Source organism: Clavelina lepadiformis, chromosome 2 (genome assembly GCF_947623445.1).
Source record: "Clavelina lepadiformis chromosome 2, kaClaLepa1.1, whole genome shotgun sequence".
Classification (NCBI taxonomy): domain Eukaryota; kingdom Metazoa; phylum Chordata; class Ascidiacea; order Aplousobranchia; family Clavelinidae; genus Clavelina; species Clavelina lepadiformis.
The window spans coordinates 1,749,090-1,766,821 of NC_135241.1; the positions used below are offsets into that span (position 1 = coordinate 1,749,090).

The 17,732-nt window shown below is 37.4% G+C and overlaps 1 protein-coding gene and 1 long non-coding RNA gene across 3 annotated transcripts; one reads left to right on the forward strand and one right to left on the reverse strand.

Annotated features, from left to right (window-relative positions):
* Positions 1–6,386: 6,386 nt before the first annotated feature.
* LOC143446587 (cystathionine beta-synthase-like protein) lies at positions 6,387–12,739 on the reverse strand. Of its 2 annotated transcripts, none has more exons than XM_076946288.1 (17): positions 12,642–12,739; positions 11,794–11,894; positions 11,404–11,513; positions 11,111–11,245; positions 10,947–11,026; positions 10,691–10,825; positions 10,482–10,551; positions 10,285–10,376; positions 10,010–10,131; positions 9,751–9,839; positions 9,511–9,616; positions 9,288–9,359; positions 9,013–9,147; positions 8,577–8,685; positions 8,180–8,264; positions 7,906–7,953; positions 6,387–7,006 (listed from the first exon to the last, which is right to left on the reverse strand). In XM_076946288.1, the coding sequence occupies exons 1-17, from the start codon at positions 12,669–12,671 to the stop codon at positions 6,930–6,932; spliced, it is 1,596 nt and encodes a 531-aa protein (XP_076802403.1). In that variant the 5' UTR covers positions 12,672–12,739; the 3' UTR covers positions 6,387–6,929. The 2 variants fall into 2 exon arrangements, with proteins under 2 accessions (XP_076802403.1, XP_076802404.1); XM_076946289.1 differs by lacking the exon at positions 6,387–7,006 and adding an exon at positions 7,074–7,482.
* Positions 12,740–15,707: 2,968 nt separating this feature from the next.
* LOC143447378 (uncharacterized) lies at positions 15,708–16,586 on the forward strand. The gene is made up of 3 exons (XR_013114088.1): positions 15,708–15,812; positions 16,044–16,149; positions 16,344–16,586. It is a non-coding gene; the product is annotated as an uncharacterized LOC143447378 (long non-coding RNA).
* Positions 16,587–17,732: the final 1,146 nt, after the last annotated feature.

Sequence of the window (17,732 nt, forward strand, 5' to 3'; positions counted from 1 at the left end):
CACCCATAGAAGATTGTCAAATTTTATAAGTTGCGAAGTTTTTACGTCGAGCTTACTTCGCTCATTTGGCGATTGTTTGCCGATGGTAATACGCACGGTAGCTTTATAACCTATATGGTATACAGCATTATCATTTGCATATCATTTATGATATGCTTAAGGATGTGGTTTAAGATCCCTAAATTCTTGTACGTGCTTGGAGAACGTCGCGCTCGTTAGCTTTGGTGAAAACACGAGATCAAAGCTCAGCTGGAACCAAACAGATCAAATTATCTAGTGGAGCGTGTTGTGCCCATGACACTTCAACCGTATAAAACTTAAAACTTGTGAAAGCCGTAAATACACCTCAACCAGGGGCTTGCTGGTAAAGATGCTCTTCAATCGTTATGAATATAGTCACACAAGAGGTTAAGTGATGAACGGTGAATGAGCCATAACTGGTATGCGGTTGAAATTAGTTTCAAGCGATGTGCGCAGACATGGAACCAGCCCAAGGCTTCAAGCTATGTGATGTCGAAATGAACATTTATTTTTGAATTCGTTGTCCAGTCAATAGGCGGCGATTTCTTTTTATCCCGGGTATTAAAAATTGTTTCCGTGAATAAACTGTAAAAATGAAACGGGTCGGGTATTAAATTTAACTTTTAAAAGCTAGGTATGTCACACAACCGATTATTTTCTCATCTCTTTCAACAATCGCATTAACGACTATAATTGACGCAAACGCGACCGTCGAACAAATAAATGAAATATCGTCTTTGTTTGTTCCAATGTCCCTCGTCTAGTCACATGTCAGGTGCGAAAACCAGCCATCAAGCTCGATCGCTCACGGCGAAATTATCGTTGAATGACGCTTCGACATGAGGTACAACATATTGCTGAAGATAACATCACTGAATACAGCGTGCAATGAACGTATCGAACACCAAACAAAGACCACTTATATGTGTAAGTTGTTTACAAGACACAAAGTGCTGCCTGCAAAGTTCTGGCAAAGCATTCGTTTTTCTACTTCTGAGCAGTAACCCGTTGGAGGCAAAGCATTTACAAAAATCGATGTTAGCTGCGCCGAGGTTCCTGCCTATGTTTTGGAAATAAACCGCGATCGCAGCGTTAATTGTTATTAAAAATGCATGACGGTGGTTCAATGGCAACGAAAAATTCCCAAAGGTAATATTGACCGAAGAACCTCAAACGCTAAGGTTTGAAACACGCTCATCTAAACGCTGTTTTCATATTTAAATTAAATAATAAGGAGACGACAGAGCAAATATTGATCTTAGGAAAATATGACTTATCGGAACCTGCACAGCCAACTGAAATAACATGGTAAATGTTGCGGTAATTTGTCTCAAATCTACTCCTTTGCGATTCGAATCTATACCGGCGTGCGGATTTAGACGTCATAATTTGTATTATATAGTACAAAGTAATGCTATAAGTTTATAACGTCTATCAACACTAATCAAATATATACAGATAAAGGCTTGATAAGCAACATATGCTCTTCTGCAAACAAATCTAAGTAGATTGACGGTGTATTTAACACGTGGACCAGCACTCTCTTAATCGTAGTTGCTTCTGCTTTTCTATCGCCATTTTTTGACGTCAACCGTAATCCGTGTTAACTTGAGCTTTCTGTGACGTAACATTATCTTATCGTGACATTGACTGTCCATGTAGATCACTAAACTAACTAACTAACTAACTAACTAAACTGCTTATACTAAACCTTCGCATAGTTCAATGTAATTGCGGACTAATCTATGTTTTCTTACGCCTGTTAGACTGTGTCTTCAAGCCCCAACGCTTGGAATAGTCTATCATCCGCGGTTGCTTTGGGCGGGGCTGGACGAAGCGTTCAGGCGACGAAAAAGGCAAGTCGCCGCGCTCGGCTTTTATCTTCTTTGGCCGAAGAGAAGTCTTTTTTGGCCAAATCGCCGACACGTTCGCTTTTTCTGGTACTGTCTTGTTCGTTGGCCTCGTTTCTGGAACGACTTCACAATTTTGTTGAAAGCAAAGAAAAACTGATCGATACGGAACTGGTCTAAATGATGCAATTTACGACGCAAACGAATACCTTGACATTTCGAAACACCCTAACATACGGCGACAAAAAGCCTCTTATTGGGAATGCTCTATTACAAAGTCTATTTTAAGAAGAACATTGCCGATTCTAATCTTCCGATATGCACTGCACTATAAATCCGTAAAAGCTGGTTCTCCTCGCAACGTCGACTCATGTGTTATTTTAAACAAAATTAAAGTAACAACCTAAATTCAGAAGCAATTTGTTACGAAAGGGCGTTCGAGTCCAAACTAAGCTACGGGTGGTCAGTCAAACAATAAAACCTCTGTGCGCTGTTTTGCCGGATTATTCACCAAATCAAAAACCAACCAACGAGGGGTTGCGGCGATAAAGCCAACTCTGGTTTCGTCACCGGTTCAGAGTCTCTCGACTCCAACAGTCGAAGTAGGTTGATAGCAAAATCCTTGTTATCGGTGCGTACAGGACGATCTCGTTATGGTTCTTGTATTCACTGTGATATATCGCCATGTGTCAGCAGACATAGATTCACTTAGTTGTAACAACCGTGTTTAGATAGATGGGGAGTCAGCAGGCACCGAGAGTCAGTCATTTGTTTCTTTTTCGGCTTCTTTCGTCATTGAAGCGTAAACGCTCGCTTGAGCGCTTCTACGAACCGCGCTGTCTTGCCAGAGCAACACACTTTGTATAGCATTACATGGAAATAATTGTTCTTTGGTTTAGACTCCTTTTGCTTTTGCCACCTTTACAAAAACAGACCATGTAAAGCGGCTTTGATTTTAAAGTAAACTTTATAACAAGGCAAGTAAATGTTGTCAGTTTTGGGTCCAAATTGAAGGTTTCTCAACTTTCAATGAAACACGCTTTGAAATTTAACGGAAAAATTCGAGGGAAAAACATTCCTTTCCTGCTTTGATTTCAAGTATCAACAAATTACAGCATCATAACAATACGTAATTTCTGTTAAAAGTTTGTGAATTAGAATGTTGGTGAAGTATTCATGGTTGTGTTATCGCGAATGGACTTATGGTTTAAAAGGCTCGACTTAATTTGTCAAATATTAGTGAACAAGGCTTAAACAGCGAAAGGCAAATTGATAGCAAATTTTCCTTGTTCGCCACCAAAAGAAAACTCGGCATAACTGCAGCCTCTGAAGCAATCTGCCCTGGAGCGTTGTCGAGCTTTTGTTGCGGCGAAGGTAGAGATTATTGCGATAACTTTCAAGTGCTAGTGAACCGTAACTTTCCCCTGAGTAATATTTGTCATACCATCACCAGTCAACCACTATGTCCGTGACAGAACTTGTACTTGCTTTAAGTCGTGACGTTTTCAAATGTGAAAATCGTCAAGATGTTTAAATGGAGCAATGACATTGGCGTTTATGTTTGCCGTATTATGAACATTTTTGTTTAACCTATAAACGTTTCCATTCATGAACATCTTGTATCGGCTATATACAGTATAAAGGTTTTTTTTCAATAATGCTGCTGCATAAGTGCGATGGCGTTGCTTGCTTGGTTAAATAAACCCGCCATGACACACAAACCTGCTTCGAAACATAGCAATCACCCGCTAAATACGATGCGTTGTAAACAGCCGTCAATGGATGGAGACCGGTTGTAATCGCATTCAGCTGTTTTAATTAGCTTTTTATTTTAAAAGTGAAGACGCGTTGCGCTACAGAAAATCAAACGATTGTAATTTGAGCGAGTTTTTTTTTCGGAAACCCGATACGATTACGTTACAACCTGAACGGTAAAACAAAACCCCCATCAAACCCACTTTTATCACAGCGAGTGTATCAAAGGGTCGCGATAAGGGTTTGTAATATCGTTCGAATTTCTTTTCAAGAGTCGTTCCTATCTACCAACCTACTATTAACGGTGACGTAACCGTTATTTCCCGCCTTTTTATGAGAGCCCTGTTGGAGAGTGTTATGACGTCATAGTTTAGCATCCACGGATCAAGAATTTATGAGCGTGATTAAAGAAAGACACTTGCGCGGTTTGTATCCTTTGTTGAGCTTGGCCAAGTTGTAAGATAATTTGTCGATTTGGGTTAGCTCGTCTTCAGTGGACAAACGACTGCCGCTGCGATAGTAAACGTAAGCAAAAAATAGTAAGCAAAATCAACGTGCACCGTATAATTGGCCCCCGCTATCGTGACCAAGTTGTGGTTAATTGTTACGCCATAAGAAGGGCATCCCTGAATGTCGAACATATGTTGGAAATCAATGTAGTACATATTCATGAGAAGAATTGTGGCTCCAAATATTGCTTTGGTCTTCAGTTCTTAATTACCAATGCGCGTTGGAGTCAATAAAAGATTGTAAATTACACGTTGAAATACGTCGTGCGGGCAGCGGACGTGATTAGTGGAACAAAAACGCAAGATAACGACCGGTTAAGAAGCGCGACGATCGATGAATAGATACGATACAATTATCAATTATAGACTAAAAGCGACTGCACGAGATAGTGGCATAATTTTCCTTGGAAATGTCTCCCGATTGGAAACCTTCTAAAGACGTCTAATCCGAAGAATTATGTGGGGTAATCGTCGTTTTATTACGTGCGAGGTCCACATTCGCCGTGGTGGCGACGAAGCGCTAAAACATACGATGACATTCCGGTTAACTGGATTAGTATAGGGCCACTGGCGTACTTACAACATCGCATCATCGCTTTTTGTTTTAAAGTTGTCACCCACGGTTACTAGACCACACAAATTGTACACAGTGTCATTATAGGCCTACTGTAGGTTTCAAATCCCTCTTCCCAACAGTATTTTGCCTCTGGTGCAGTATTTTGCATGTTATTTACACAATGATGCCAGCTCCTCTGACTTTGCAAATCTCATGAAAACTTTAAAGCCAGAGAACACGGTTTTCATGTAGTCAACGCGGTGAGGCGACTTTTAGGAATGCTGTTGGGTGTAAACTCAGCGATGCCATTACGTCATAGAACAGCAATGTTTGAAAACCGGCGGAATGCAAGGAAGGGAATGATGAAAAAATTATACGAGTGGAGACTGAGTGCGGGCTACATGTTTATGGTTGTTGGTCTTTCTTTTAAAATGTTTAAAACCATGCAGGCGTTCATTCACCTTCAAGTTATGCAAAGTACGCCGTTGTCATGCTTCGTAAGCTTAGTACCCGAGGCATACGTCGCATTCTTTGCATTACTGAATAAACTGGCACAGTTTTTTGGGCGGTTTACTCCTCCCATAATTCTATTATAATTTTCCGAGGCTTTAGATCAGGGGTTCTTAACCTGGGGTCCATGAACCCCCAAGGGGTCGAAGAAGATGCATTAAGGGGTCCACGAATTTTCCTCTGTCCACGATTCCACTTCATCTGGCCACAACGGCAGCCAAACATGCACAGCGAATAGTTTGAGCAATTGCGAAACCGTCTTTGTGATGCAATAATACATAATGGCTACTCTACTATTGCAAGTCTGGCATTGTAGTATTCGACATTTGCAATGTGTTTCTTGCAAAGGGGTTCATAGATTTTTAAAGAATGTTTTAGGGGTTCGTGATCCAAAATAGGTTAAGAAACACTGCTTTAGATTTTATTCCAGTCACCCGTTCATAAATCCCGTTACTCCGCAAAACGTTGTTGTTAATACGTTTGAATTAATCAAACACACAAAATTTGGTTTTTTGAGGTTGCAGATGTAAAATTTCTTGATGTTTTACATTAGGGTTTCTCTGCTATCGAAGCACCTACACGTTTGTGAGGTTGTTTTTAAAGTGTTTGAGGTTGTAGATGTAAAATTTCTTGATGTTTTACATTAGGGTTTCTCTGCTATCGAAGCACCTACACGTTTGTGAGGTTGTTTTTAAGGTGTTTGAGGTTGCAGGTGTAAAATTTCTTGATGTTTTATATTAGGGTTTCTCTGCTATCGAAGCACATACGCGTTTGCCAGTTCGACTAAACATGAATTCATACACTGAAATAAGGTACCTACTGAAATAAGGTACAATATCTACATAAGCATTTTTAGGTTGCACTCCATGTTGACGGGATCGGGTTTCTACCACAATAACTGGCTTTTGCTTGTCTGTATTCCGTATGCATCTTAACATTACAGTATCTTTGTCATGTGCTGCATCAACTGACCAACTGGAATCATATAACCCTGACGGTTAGCTTTGTGAACGTTAGATTCACTGCTGTCACCTTGCGACTGGCAGTTTCTCTAAAACTACTAAGTTAATGAATCGTTCTAAACTGCAACCTTTTCGCCAGGGAAGAACCTCGTTTTGGTCTGCGAACTCTTTAGGCGCCGGATATGCTCGTAACATTCCTCGTTAGTCCTTGTTACTGTTCTTATTTACTATTCATTTATATTTTATTTGTTTGTAGTTGATACAAGCCACGTCAAAAACACAACGTTAAGAAAACTGCTGTTACTTTTTTCAAACATAGAAGTCACCACACAACCAGGATAATGCGTATAGAAACTACTGCACAACTGTGAAATTTATGAGTCAAGCATAAAACATACAACACCTCCTAAAGTGGCCATATTTTTTGCATACAAGTATTGATTATCTAGTAGTGGATAGTGCAAAGTGTCTGTACGTTGTGCATTTCTCAAACACCAACGAACACGATATGTGAAATATACAAAATTTGCGTTTGTAACGTGTTTAAGGTAAGTAAGGATCATGTGAAAAATATACAACTGTATAAAATACTGTAACTTATGGTTTGCTACCTTGTATGTGTGTTGTGTACATGTGCGGTACAATCACCACTTGTGTTTATCAAGTACAAATCCCCTGCAGGCTTACAAGACTGCGATCAAATTCATTTAAGTATAGCATATGGATGGTATTATCTAAATATCTGCATAGTTGTGTATGAATGGTTCTAATGCTTGCTCGAAATGAAGTGTAGAAAATCGACGGGAGTTATGATGCCACATACGCTGTCAGGCGCTCCTCCATCTGTAGAAACAAAAACAGGCAGCTTTGGTAGGATTTGATCAATCCCAGGAATAAAATTAAGTTACGGCAATTTAGTTGTAAGTAGTTTAAAAGTTAAATGCAAATTATGTTGCTAATATTATATTAATGATAGCCTTGCACATTTTTTATTAGAGCACACATCATTGTTCTGCTGATTCGCAATGAATTAGGTTGTAATCGTTACGAAATATACAAAAAAACTGCAAATTACAGTAAAATATTGTAAAAAAACTTTATGATTGTATCAATGACAGGTTATGGTTCTGGTCTCTACACAAATCTATACATTTTCATGTTTTGAAGAGGTCTACAGATCATTGGCTGTAATTGTTCTCTAATTCCATAGAAAGTTATAACTTGCAAACTACATTCTATTTGATTAAAACTGATTTAATTTCTAAAACATGCCGTACCATACAAGCGACTCTCTTCTTTAAAAACAACTTCACTACCGCCTGTAATTTGATTGACAAAGATACGCATTTAATTCAATACGGTTAAGGATGTACCAAATATTACGCATGAATGTCGATTATATTTTGTGGAATATGAATCATGCTGGCAGGTTTGCTTCGAACATTGCAAGTTTTAGGTTTTTATGATTGGCTAAAGTAGGTGGTATGTTTGCAACAAAATGTAAAATTTGAAATTTCGTAAAAGCGAAGATCATTTTCAATTTAATGAAACAGACAAGAAAAGTTGATTATTATGACGCTTTTATTGTCATATGTATATATTAAATAGGCACACTGGACGAATTTATCAAACTTTGCTTCACATGAATCCAATTCTTTTTAAATTTTGATACATCCCTACTCAATAATAACTCAAACTAAATTCTAAAAGCCATTTTTAACATGCAAGCAACTTTCACTTACCAATTCTCATTTCACTGAGAGTGAGTGAGTCTGGTTCAACCAAGTTATCTGCAGCAGGACAACAGATTTAGCAATAACAATTTCGATAACTGCTATATCTAAGCTAACGCATATCTGTAAATTCCATGACAGAAACAATTATGCAATGTCAATGGAATAAAACGCTTGAAAAAATTTAATCAATGCGTTTTCAACATGAAACATTTTGTACGTCTTAAGTATTGTAAATTGTAAAATATACCGCGGGTTTTAGTCTAGCCATACACATACTTACATTGCACCTTTGAACCCAATACTACGACAAAGTGATCAGTTTCAAGCACTTTCGATAAGGTGGTGAGTTTGTCACCAACTTTCATCTGAAAAAAGTGAATTACTTCATACCGTGTACAACCCATGATTTTGTTCTAAGCAAGTTGATCACTACTTTAATCACAGGGCCAGTATAATACAAACCACACGATAGGAATCTTGATAACGCAACAGAAAAATTTTCCGGAAGTCTATTTAAATCAAGACAGTTAAAATTATCAACAAAGTCAAATCTTGGTGTTGCAACTTCTGTGCAGTTAAAATTGGATAGCTCTAGTGTAGGTGTAGTATACGGTCTCAAGATTGCCACTGAGTGTTGTTCTTGTTTTGTAGTACTCTGTCATTGACCAATATCATACCTTTTTGAACTTAGAGTACAAACACATCGACACTGGATCAGTCAGTTTCACTTTATCGGCACTGAAAGAAGAAGTCAGGCTTCCTACAGTAACTGTTCCAACCATTTTTCTGGAAGTGCCAAAATACAATGTTAGTATAGAGCAGTGATTCCCAATCTGGGGTTTGGGAGTTATATTTTCATTCTTAATAAATAGTCACAATTTTGAACGCGAGTGTCCTGCAAGAAAGGAATTATTTCAGCTAAGGGTCGGTAAGTAGAAAGAGTTAGGAAGTGCTCTGGCATAGTATCCACAGCAAAATATGTGGCACTGCAGCTCACTAACACATATTTAACACCGACTCATGCTGGCTAGAAAAACCATTTCTATTGCTGGAGAAACTGTTTGAGAAACAGATCAGTTGAAACAAAAACTCAACGGTGAAAGTTCTGCGTACCCGTCTTTGTTTATGACCGGTAACTGGTCAAAGTTGTGGGTCTCCATTATTTTCAACGCCTCCTCGCACTTTGTCTCAGGCATAATGGCAACTGGGGCTTGTAATTTCATATCACTGATAGTCAACTTGGACCACCTGCAAAATATTCAAACACTAATTGCAGAGGATTATTGGGTTCTCTACTGAAACAGTATAAGCGCCTTTCTTGCGATTTTAACTACAAATGCTATATAACAGGCGATTGTGATCAATGCGATTCAAGATTTCAAACGAACCATTTGTCATCTTTGTCTGTGCATGGTATAAAGTCTCTCTCCATCATCCATTCTTCCATTAAATGTTTGGTCCTGAAAAAAATGCACCATTACTGGTTACTTACACAGAAGTCATACAAATATAGCACAAGATCGCTTTGTTATTGAATGGGAGACGACTTGTAACTAGTCAAGTGAAGCGGAAAAACCACGGTATTTTACTCAGCAATAGCTTAAATCTCACATGTAGTTTCTAATTGAATCTGGTAAGATGCAAACACATTTTTGGCCTTCTTTCAACTCTTTTGCGGCTTCAGCAGCGATATATGCGGCGGTTCCACTGCTTCCACCTTAACGAAAACACAACCAGGTTTTTCTTTGTATCATTGTAACCTGTTAAACGTCTGTGAGGGCACTTGCTTGTTGGAAAAGCAGTTTTAATACAACTTATTAGAAGGGCTTTATTTAGCTGTGGTTTGCTTACCGCACAATAATCCTTCCATTCTTATTAACTTGCGAGCCATTATGAGGGATTCCTTGTCATTAGACTTGTACCATTTGTCAACCACTGACCTATAACAAACCGCAGGTGTATGTTACATCACAGAGGAACATTGTTTAGAGTTTTCCTAGTAAAAAGTGATTTTACTACACTGTTTTTGCAGTGCCTAAATGCAGGCAGCCGATTCATATACCTTATTACTATGTTATACTGTACATATATAGCATAAAAAAGGATCTACCTGTCCAGGACTGTAGGTATGAAGTCATAGCCAATACCTTCAATTTCGTAATAAGTAGTATCGGTCTTGTTAAGTTCTTCAGGAAGTGCCAGATCTGAGCCTTCAGGATCAACGGCAATTACCTGGATGGAATATGAAATAAATATAAAATAAAATTGAGAACGTGCAGAGAGTAGACGATAAAATCTAACCACTGTCTGTAAAATGTACTTCGAAAATTCAACCCTTAACAGTTATGTAGTTCAGTTGCAATATTTTCACTGGTTTAGACCTACCCGGCATTTTGGGCATTTTTCTTTAAATTTTTTTCCAATCCCAGTGATAGTTCCTCCTGTTCCTGCTCCTCCAACCACCATGTCAACTTGGCCTGTGTAAAAGGGAACAAATAATATTTCACACAATATAAAGATTCAGCTTTGACACAGTAAGCCAAAGTACTGGTATTTCAAATATAAACAATGTAACTTGTTACCTCCACATTGCTCTAGAATTTCTTCTGCTGTTGTGTCATAATGTGCAAGAGGGTTTCCAGGATTTCGATACTAAAATCAGAAGCTTGTGTTAGTAATAATGGGGTATCAATAAATACAATAAAATACTGTAAAGTTGAAGTTTCAGCTTTGTTTTATTTTGCTTTCTAATGCAGCAATTACTTCCTGCCTAATGTAATTTTAAACCTACTTGATCAAGAATGACAGCATTGGTAATTTCCCTCTGTAGTTTCTGTGCCACCCTGATATGGGATTCCGGCGCATCAAACCGTGCACTTGTAGGAGTCCGCACAATTTCAGCCCCTAGTGCTTTCAGGACGTTTACCTTTCGCAAAATATACCAGCATGCTTGAGCGGGTACAAAGCTTTACATTGTAAACATAACAAAAAGTATGTTAAAAAATTAATAGGTTCGTAGTACTGCTAAGAACTACACCGTTAAATACCTTCTCCATGCTCATCTTTTCAGGCATAACAATGATACAACGATATCCTTTAACAGCAGAAGCCAGAGCGAGGCCAATACCTTGACATTACAAATAGTAAAGGTTCAAATAGTTTGTGTATCAGTGTCCTCGCCATAAATCAGTTACAAATGCATGAACTATACCGGTGTTTCCAGAAGTTGGTTCAATGATCGTGTAGCCAGGCTTAATGATCCCTTCTCTTTCAGCATCTTCAACCATTCTTAAGCCAATTCTGTCCTTCACTGATCCGCCAGCATTGAAAAACTCACACTTTCCAACTAAACATACAAGTACTTTAAAACAACAGTACTTGTAAAAACAAGTAGTTTTAAATGGTTTAAACACATAAAATATTGTCCATGGATGACACTGTTTAAATACAACCTGTTTCCGTGACATTATGAGCATTACATGAAGAGCCACACCAGTGACTTACACAGCTGGCACTTTAGGCCGTATTCCTTCTCAATCTTGCTCAAACGAACCAATGGTGTGTCACCGATTGCTTCAAGGACCGTTGCGAATGTCGTCTTTCTATCACGAACCCTGAAAATGATTTTATTATTCATTGACGTGATATTTTATTAATATTTCTTAGTAATGATAATGTTTCATTAACGTAAAGAATTTCATCAACGCGATATAAACCTGTAACAATCATAGATTAATCTAAAAATTATTATATTCATACTGTAACTTCTTACATAATCCATTTTTAACACGATAAAGTTGTTCTCTCTGCATTTCATTGGGCAAATGGTATTAATCAATAAGCAACAGTGCTCATGGTCAATGCAGTTATATGTAAATACTAAACATTACATACGGCCTGTAAACAAAATGCGGTGAAGGTTTTGATCCACTTGCATCCCAGGTGCACTTGGGAGGTTGATCTGGTCGTATCCACGAATCCGCGTCACCAGCACCCTATATAAGGGAGACTTTAAAGTTCAAGGCACAAGTCACGAACATTACACATCACATACAGGGGATGCATATAAAATGGATGACTTTGGACACACAATCTGGCATGGACGATCTTCTATTCCTATTAGGGCATTGGTTATAATAACAGAACAATCATTGAACACAAGGGAGAAATTCTCTGGCACTTTTGACCTCTCGCTATTACATAGCAAAATACTTTGTCTGTTATGGTACCATTTTTTATCACAAAAATTAGTTAATAGTATTCTTGCAATTTGAGACACTATTTCTTAACACATAATTTGCTCCAAATGAGCAACAATGTCTTGCGACGATGTTTATAGCCAAGAGTGAAATCTTAGTGTGGCCTGTTGATATTATTTCTTGCCTGTTTTTTTAATTCATTCATTGGCGCAATTTAGCTTACTGTTATTAGATGTAAAAGTTTTAGCACTTTAAGAAATATGTTAATCGTTGATACGTTGAATAAGTAATCTCCATCTAAACGTCTTCTAATACTGTATAAAGTATTACTTTTTTGAACAGAACACTGCAAACATTTGTAGATATACATACAACACGTTTTTGTCAGACAAGACTATATTTTGAAATTAACTCTGCATTTTGTTGGGCTTACAAAAGAAGGTTGTGGAATTTTGCAAAAGTGATAAAAACACAGCTAATTCTAAATATATCATCTCTATTATTTATATCCGTAACAGGTATAAGTAACTACAATATACTTACATTTCCCGAAATTGGACATTTTCCACTCATTGTGCTAATAGTAAGATTTTTTACAGATTTTTTAACAAAATATTATAACTTCTGCAAATAAATAAAAACTTAAAATATAAACATGTCAAAAATATAGGCTGTCACTATTTTACTGGAAACAATCATATTATTGAAGCTATCAATCATATTTTACACAGTTTCTTTCTAATCCATAGATATAGCTTAAATGTTATAAGTTATAACATTGTAGCCTTAACCTAGCTTACACATACCATCTAATTTAAATCCTAAATAGCTAAAAAAATTTGCATTCCCTTTCTGACAAAACTGCTTACCTTTAAGTAACAGCCGTGTGACCTACTATACTTAAGGTAAATTAGTTAATGTTAGTCTAATTGAAAGCATATCTTCATGACAGCATATGCATGATAGTAAAAGAAAGAGATGGGAACATGCTGGAGGAAATAAAATTATCTTAGATGATAATTATTACCACTCTCTTTCTGATATGGTTGATATAAAGACACACACAGGAACAGTTACTTCCATAAGCATACTGATATGTCGATTTTTAAATGCATTTTGATATTCTACAAATTCCTTCAAATGCTGACATGGCAGCATGGCTTAAATTAAACGTTGTCTTGTATTAATAGCCAACCAAGTCAAGTCAGTTTGAGTTGCGACTCGAGTCAAGTGGGGTCAACTGACAACACTGCCTACAGCAGCACTACACTATTGTAAAGCAATTAGTTTTTGGCAAGATATAATGTATGTTTGCTCCGGTTCAGTAGTCACGGTAAATAAAAAAGTTATGGCAAGTCTATACTGGGGCTTGAAGGGTGAGAAATAACTGCCGGGTTGCATCAAGGTATCCGTATCAATTATTTACTTTCCAGTATGAAGTAGTGGGTCTAGTGCAGAAGTGCACGACCACGTCATGTATTATTATACTAGAACCCCATGCACTTGTAATGATTAGTGTTAAGCTTGTAATTAGCTTGAGTTGCTGGCCACAAGTGTCCAGGTAATCCGACCATTACAATGTTTATAAGCTTGGTAAGTAAATAAACCGACTATATAATGGGTCTTGATTCTCCAGCCGTTAATATCTTTTCACAGTCTGGTTCATCCACTGTTGCAGGGATGGTAGATAGGTGTGTTTCAAAATCAATATTGTGACGAACAGATAAACTTCCACGTTTATGCAAGAATTACCAAAAAAAATTGAAACAAATAATACAATGTTTTGAGGTCGTTTTATGCTGGCATGACCAAGCTTCATACCCACATGATGACAAATTTTCAAAAACAACAAGAAAAACTTTATAAGATATTTTTATTTTGTGACGAACGGAAGGGATAAAACCTCATGTCTATCATTTGATCTATCAATTCCGACGATACTGAAACGTCGGCAACAACTTTAAATTGTGATCTGTTTGCGTCTTATGATAAGATGATTGATAGATCTTAATTCTACTCAGAAACTTTTCTTTCAATGGTTATATTGATAAGTATAGGTTAGAGATTTCTTGATAACTATAGACTAAGACTAAGCGGAATCAGAACAAATGCATGAATGAATAGTTGAAAGAATGAATAGACTAATAATGAATATACTGACAGAATGTACAAATATATATACATGCACTACGGCAATGATCGAAAAGCTTTTCTCGCATCGGGAACTGGTCATAACAATTCGTTGATAAGTTTGGTACAAATTTCCTGACAATGATCGGAGAAAATATACCGAAGCTTGAGAAACCTGGTACTGAAACTTAACCAGATAATTCAACTACATCATTTATACCAATAATGCTACATGTGACGTAGAACAATGGAGAAAATAAATATGAAAACCATATTTCGCATTTAACTACTCCATTTCAAACAACATCAAATTCAATATGTAATTGATTGCCAAACACTTCCTAAATTATGACGTCATTTGGTTGTGCACTTTTGCACTAGACCGAAAGTAGCATTGTTAGGCACTAATTTAAGTTATGGTTACCTGCTGTTTTTTTGTTTTGCATACGTTGGTTTATTTAACAACACACTACCTAACTACTGGACAGCAGGTTGAACATCTGAAACTTGTGAAGTAATCCACTGTATGTATCCGTTCATGAGCGCCGGTACGCTAACACGATGTAATCATCGATACTTTCATGAGTTCTAAAGAAAAACTGTCATGCTTTTGGAATATAACCGTATTTTACGCTTTTTACATGAAGATGGACAAGTAATTTGTACAATACTGTCGGCTACCGCCTGACCGCACTGCCTCAAATTAGCCTACTTCAACTTATTAAATGTTCAAATGTAAACTCACACTAAACACGTGGCATGCTAAAGCCAGTCGTGATTGGATAAATTTATGGGCAGTGCTCGTGAGGTTACTGAATGTCGACCACAAGTATTTCATTCCAATCAGTAAATAAACCTGCTTTAATCCACTCTGTTTCCGATATATATTTTCAATAGCCTTAATGAAGTTGGTAATATTTCCGCATTGTAATGCAATTGCAACGAATGGTTCAAAAAGGTTTTAAGGGAAGTTTTCCATCTTATGTCTGGCATTGTGTAAACATTTTCCAATTTTACTGGTCATTAGAATGGCGGCTTTTGGATTGCGCCAACAAGGGAATGCATTCACAAAGAGTCAGAGGTGTACCTAGCTAGAATTGCGAACTATAATGGACGAACACAAAGGGTGCGAACTATAATGGAATTTGCCCAGTTCCTTCGTGTAGCCAACCCGTCCAAATAGTAATTCGTTTTACCAAATTGTGTTTTTACGTCTGAGTGCAATCACTCGTTAGGGCATAACATTAATGTAATGCCTTGCCCGATCTAACAGCGTTCAAGTTTCACGTCACAAACATCTATAAGCGTTCATTCATTTACTTCAATCAAATGAAAACACCTCAATCTTTTTGATATTTTAGTGCCACGTAGTTTACACGCCTGTCTGTTAAGTGTTAATGTAATATCTATGCTGGTGATGGATTCCATGATTGTATGAATCCATATTTCCAATCAGCAAAATAAATAAATAGATAAACTTCTCAACGAACAGACAAGGCGGTTGGTAAAAAGCAAGCGATCACTGGGTCAGAAGCCATAAGTGCAAAGAAAACCACAGGCTTAGTCAACTTGCGTATGGCAAAGGTATTTAAATGGTAGACTGTGCGTGTGCTTATCTGGTATTTGAAATATTGGTCTATCATGTGCAGCTCACGGACAGCCTATCTAGAATATATCAAGGCATCGAAAAAGTTATTTTTATCATACGCTTGCTAACTCTGGTTATACTTTCCATTTTTGTCAATAAAAAAATGAACATTCGTATGGAAAGTTGTTGGCAAATTGAAAGTACAATATTATCCGATATTTTCGCAGCGAAAGGAGACTAAACTATAGCCGCAACAAGACAAGGTCTGATCTTGTAATCACGAACTTTGTCCAACTGCCTAAAGCACTTGATCCTCACCAATAACTGTTACAGGTGGCTATAACTTAATCAATATTATTATGAGGTTTAATAAATATGAGCCTTTAACAAAAATGCCAGAAAACATACCGTAATCAGCAGCCTAGCTGTAAATAAATTAACAAAACACGAATGTATCCGTTATTCTGTCAGGGTTTGATTGATCTTTTGGTCCTGTGTAGTCATTAACCACCAGTTTTTTTTGACAGATATCGCTTACGCGACAAGTGTATGCAAATTGTGCACGACGTACCAGCGTGGAGATTAAGCCTAAATCGTGCTTATGATCATAACTCTAAACTCTACATATATCGTCGGCTGTAAATACTGATCTTTCTTACATAACCTAAAAGGACATTTCATCGATCAGACGCCAAACACGTTTTTTAGTATTCGAACCGTCCGTGACAGAGTTTCCTGTTGATTTGTTACGCAGTAAAAAGTCCTTAGTATGCTAACTTCCGTTGCCATATGACGTTTTCCTAAGGCTTTTATATACTGTACAAGAAAAATCATCATCGATTCTAAGATCATTTCTTGATACAACACCACAAACGAATTGCTAATGCTTGGGAATATACCAACTTATAGTACTGTAAAGAATTTATGTCCTACGACACAGCACTTAATTTTTTCCTATTTTGATATCGAAAGCATTCGGTCGTTTCTAAACCGTTAGGGGTAAAACATTCTTCTTCTGTGTACGTCATCTATCATGACGACAAAGGTGAGTAGAAATTATAACCATCTACTGTACGAGCATCAACGATGGCGGAAAGAAAATAACGACACATATATGGAAACAAAATGACATCTAGCAATTATTATCCCATAACATTTGCTCCCTAACTTGCTTTTCACTGCACACAATTTAGGGGATGTCATCAAGATTTGTTCCTAAGTTAGCTGATGGTTTTGTCGGTTAGTAGTGGGATGAAATAGCAATAGGTCGTTTTCTAAACGTGACATAAGTGAATCTTCTTTGTCAAAAGATGATTTATCAATGTGGGCTTTGGTAGAACGTGACTTGAGCAAAGGCCTATCCCGTAAAAGCAAGTAGTATTGCGATTGGCGTTTCCCATCTTTACCTACAGCCTGATGAGTGTCTTGTTTATTTCACTTTCTGGGTATTTCCGAACTAAGAAAGTGCAATTTACCGGCAGGGTGACGGCTGCGAACCGCCGAAGTCAGAAAACTATAGCCTAATTGGGAAAACCAAAAACCGGCTGTTATAGTCAGTTATGCAATATCTTATTTTTTAGCATTTAGTATGTGTTTACAGCAATTGTAAAAAGGAAACACAGTTTTGATTCCCAATACTTAGCAAACAAAATATTTTTAATAAAAGCGGGCCAAGTAAGTTAATAATATTCATGGTGTTAAACTTGTCTATGTACAAACAAGTTGCAAGCATGTCCATAAGAAAGACTATCAGCCATCTCATATTTACCAGCACTCACGTGGTTGGCCATAACAAACAGATGCACTTTCAACCCGACATAAGCTGATACATTTTATTTATGATATAGTTGCTGTTATCCAAATAGTCTTTCTTTCGTATTCCCTATGTTAAGTATCGCATCGCTTGGTGCACCAAT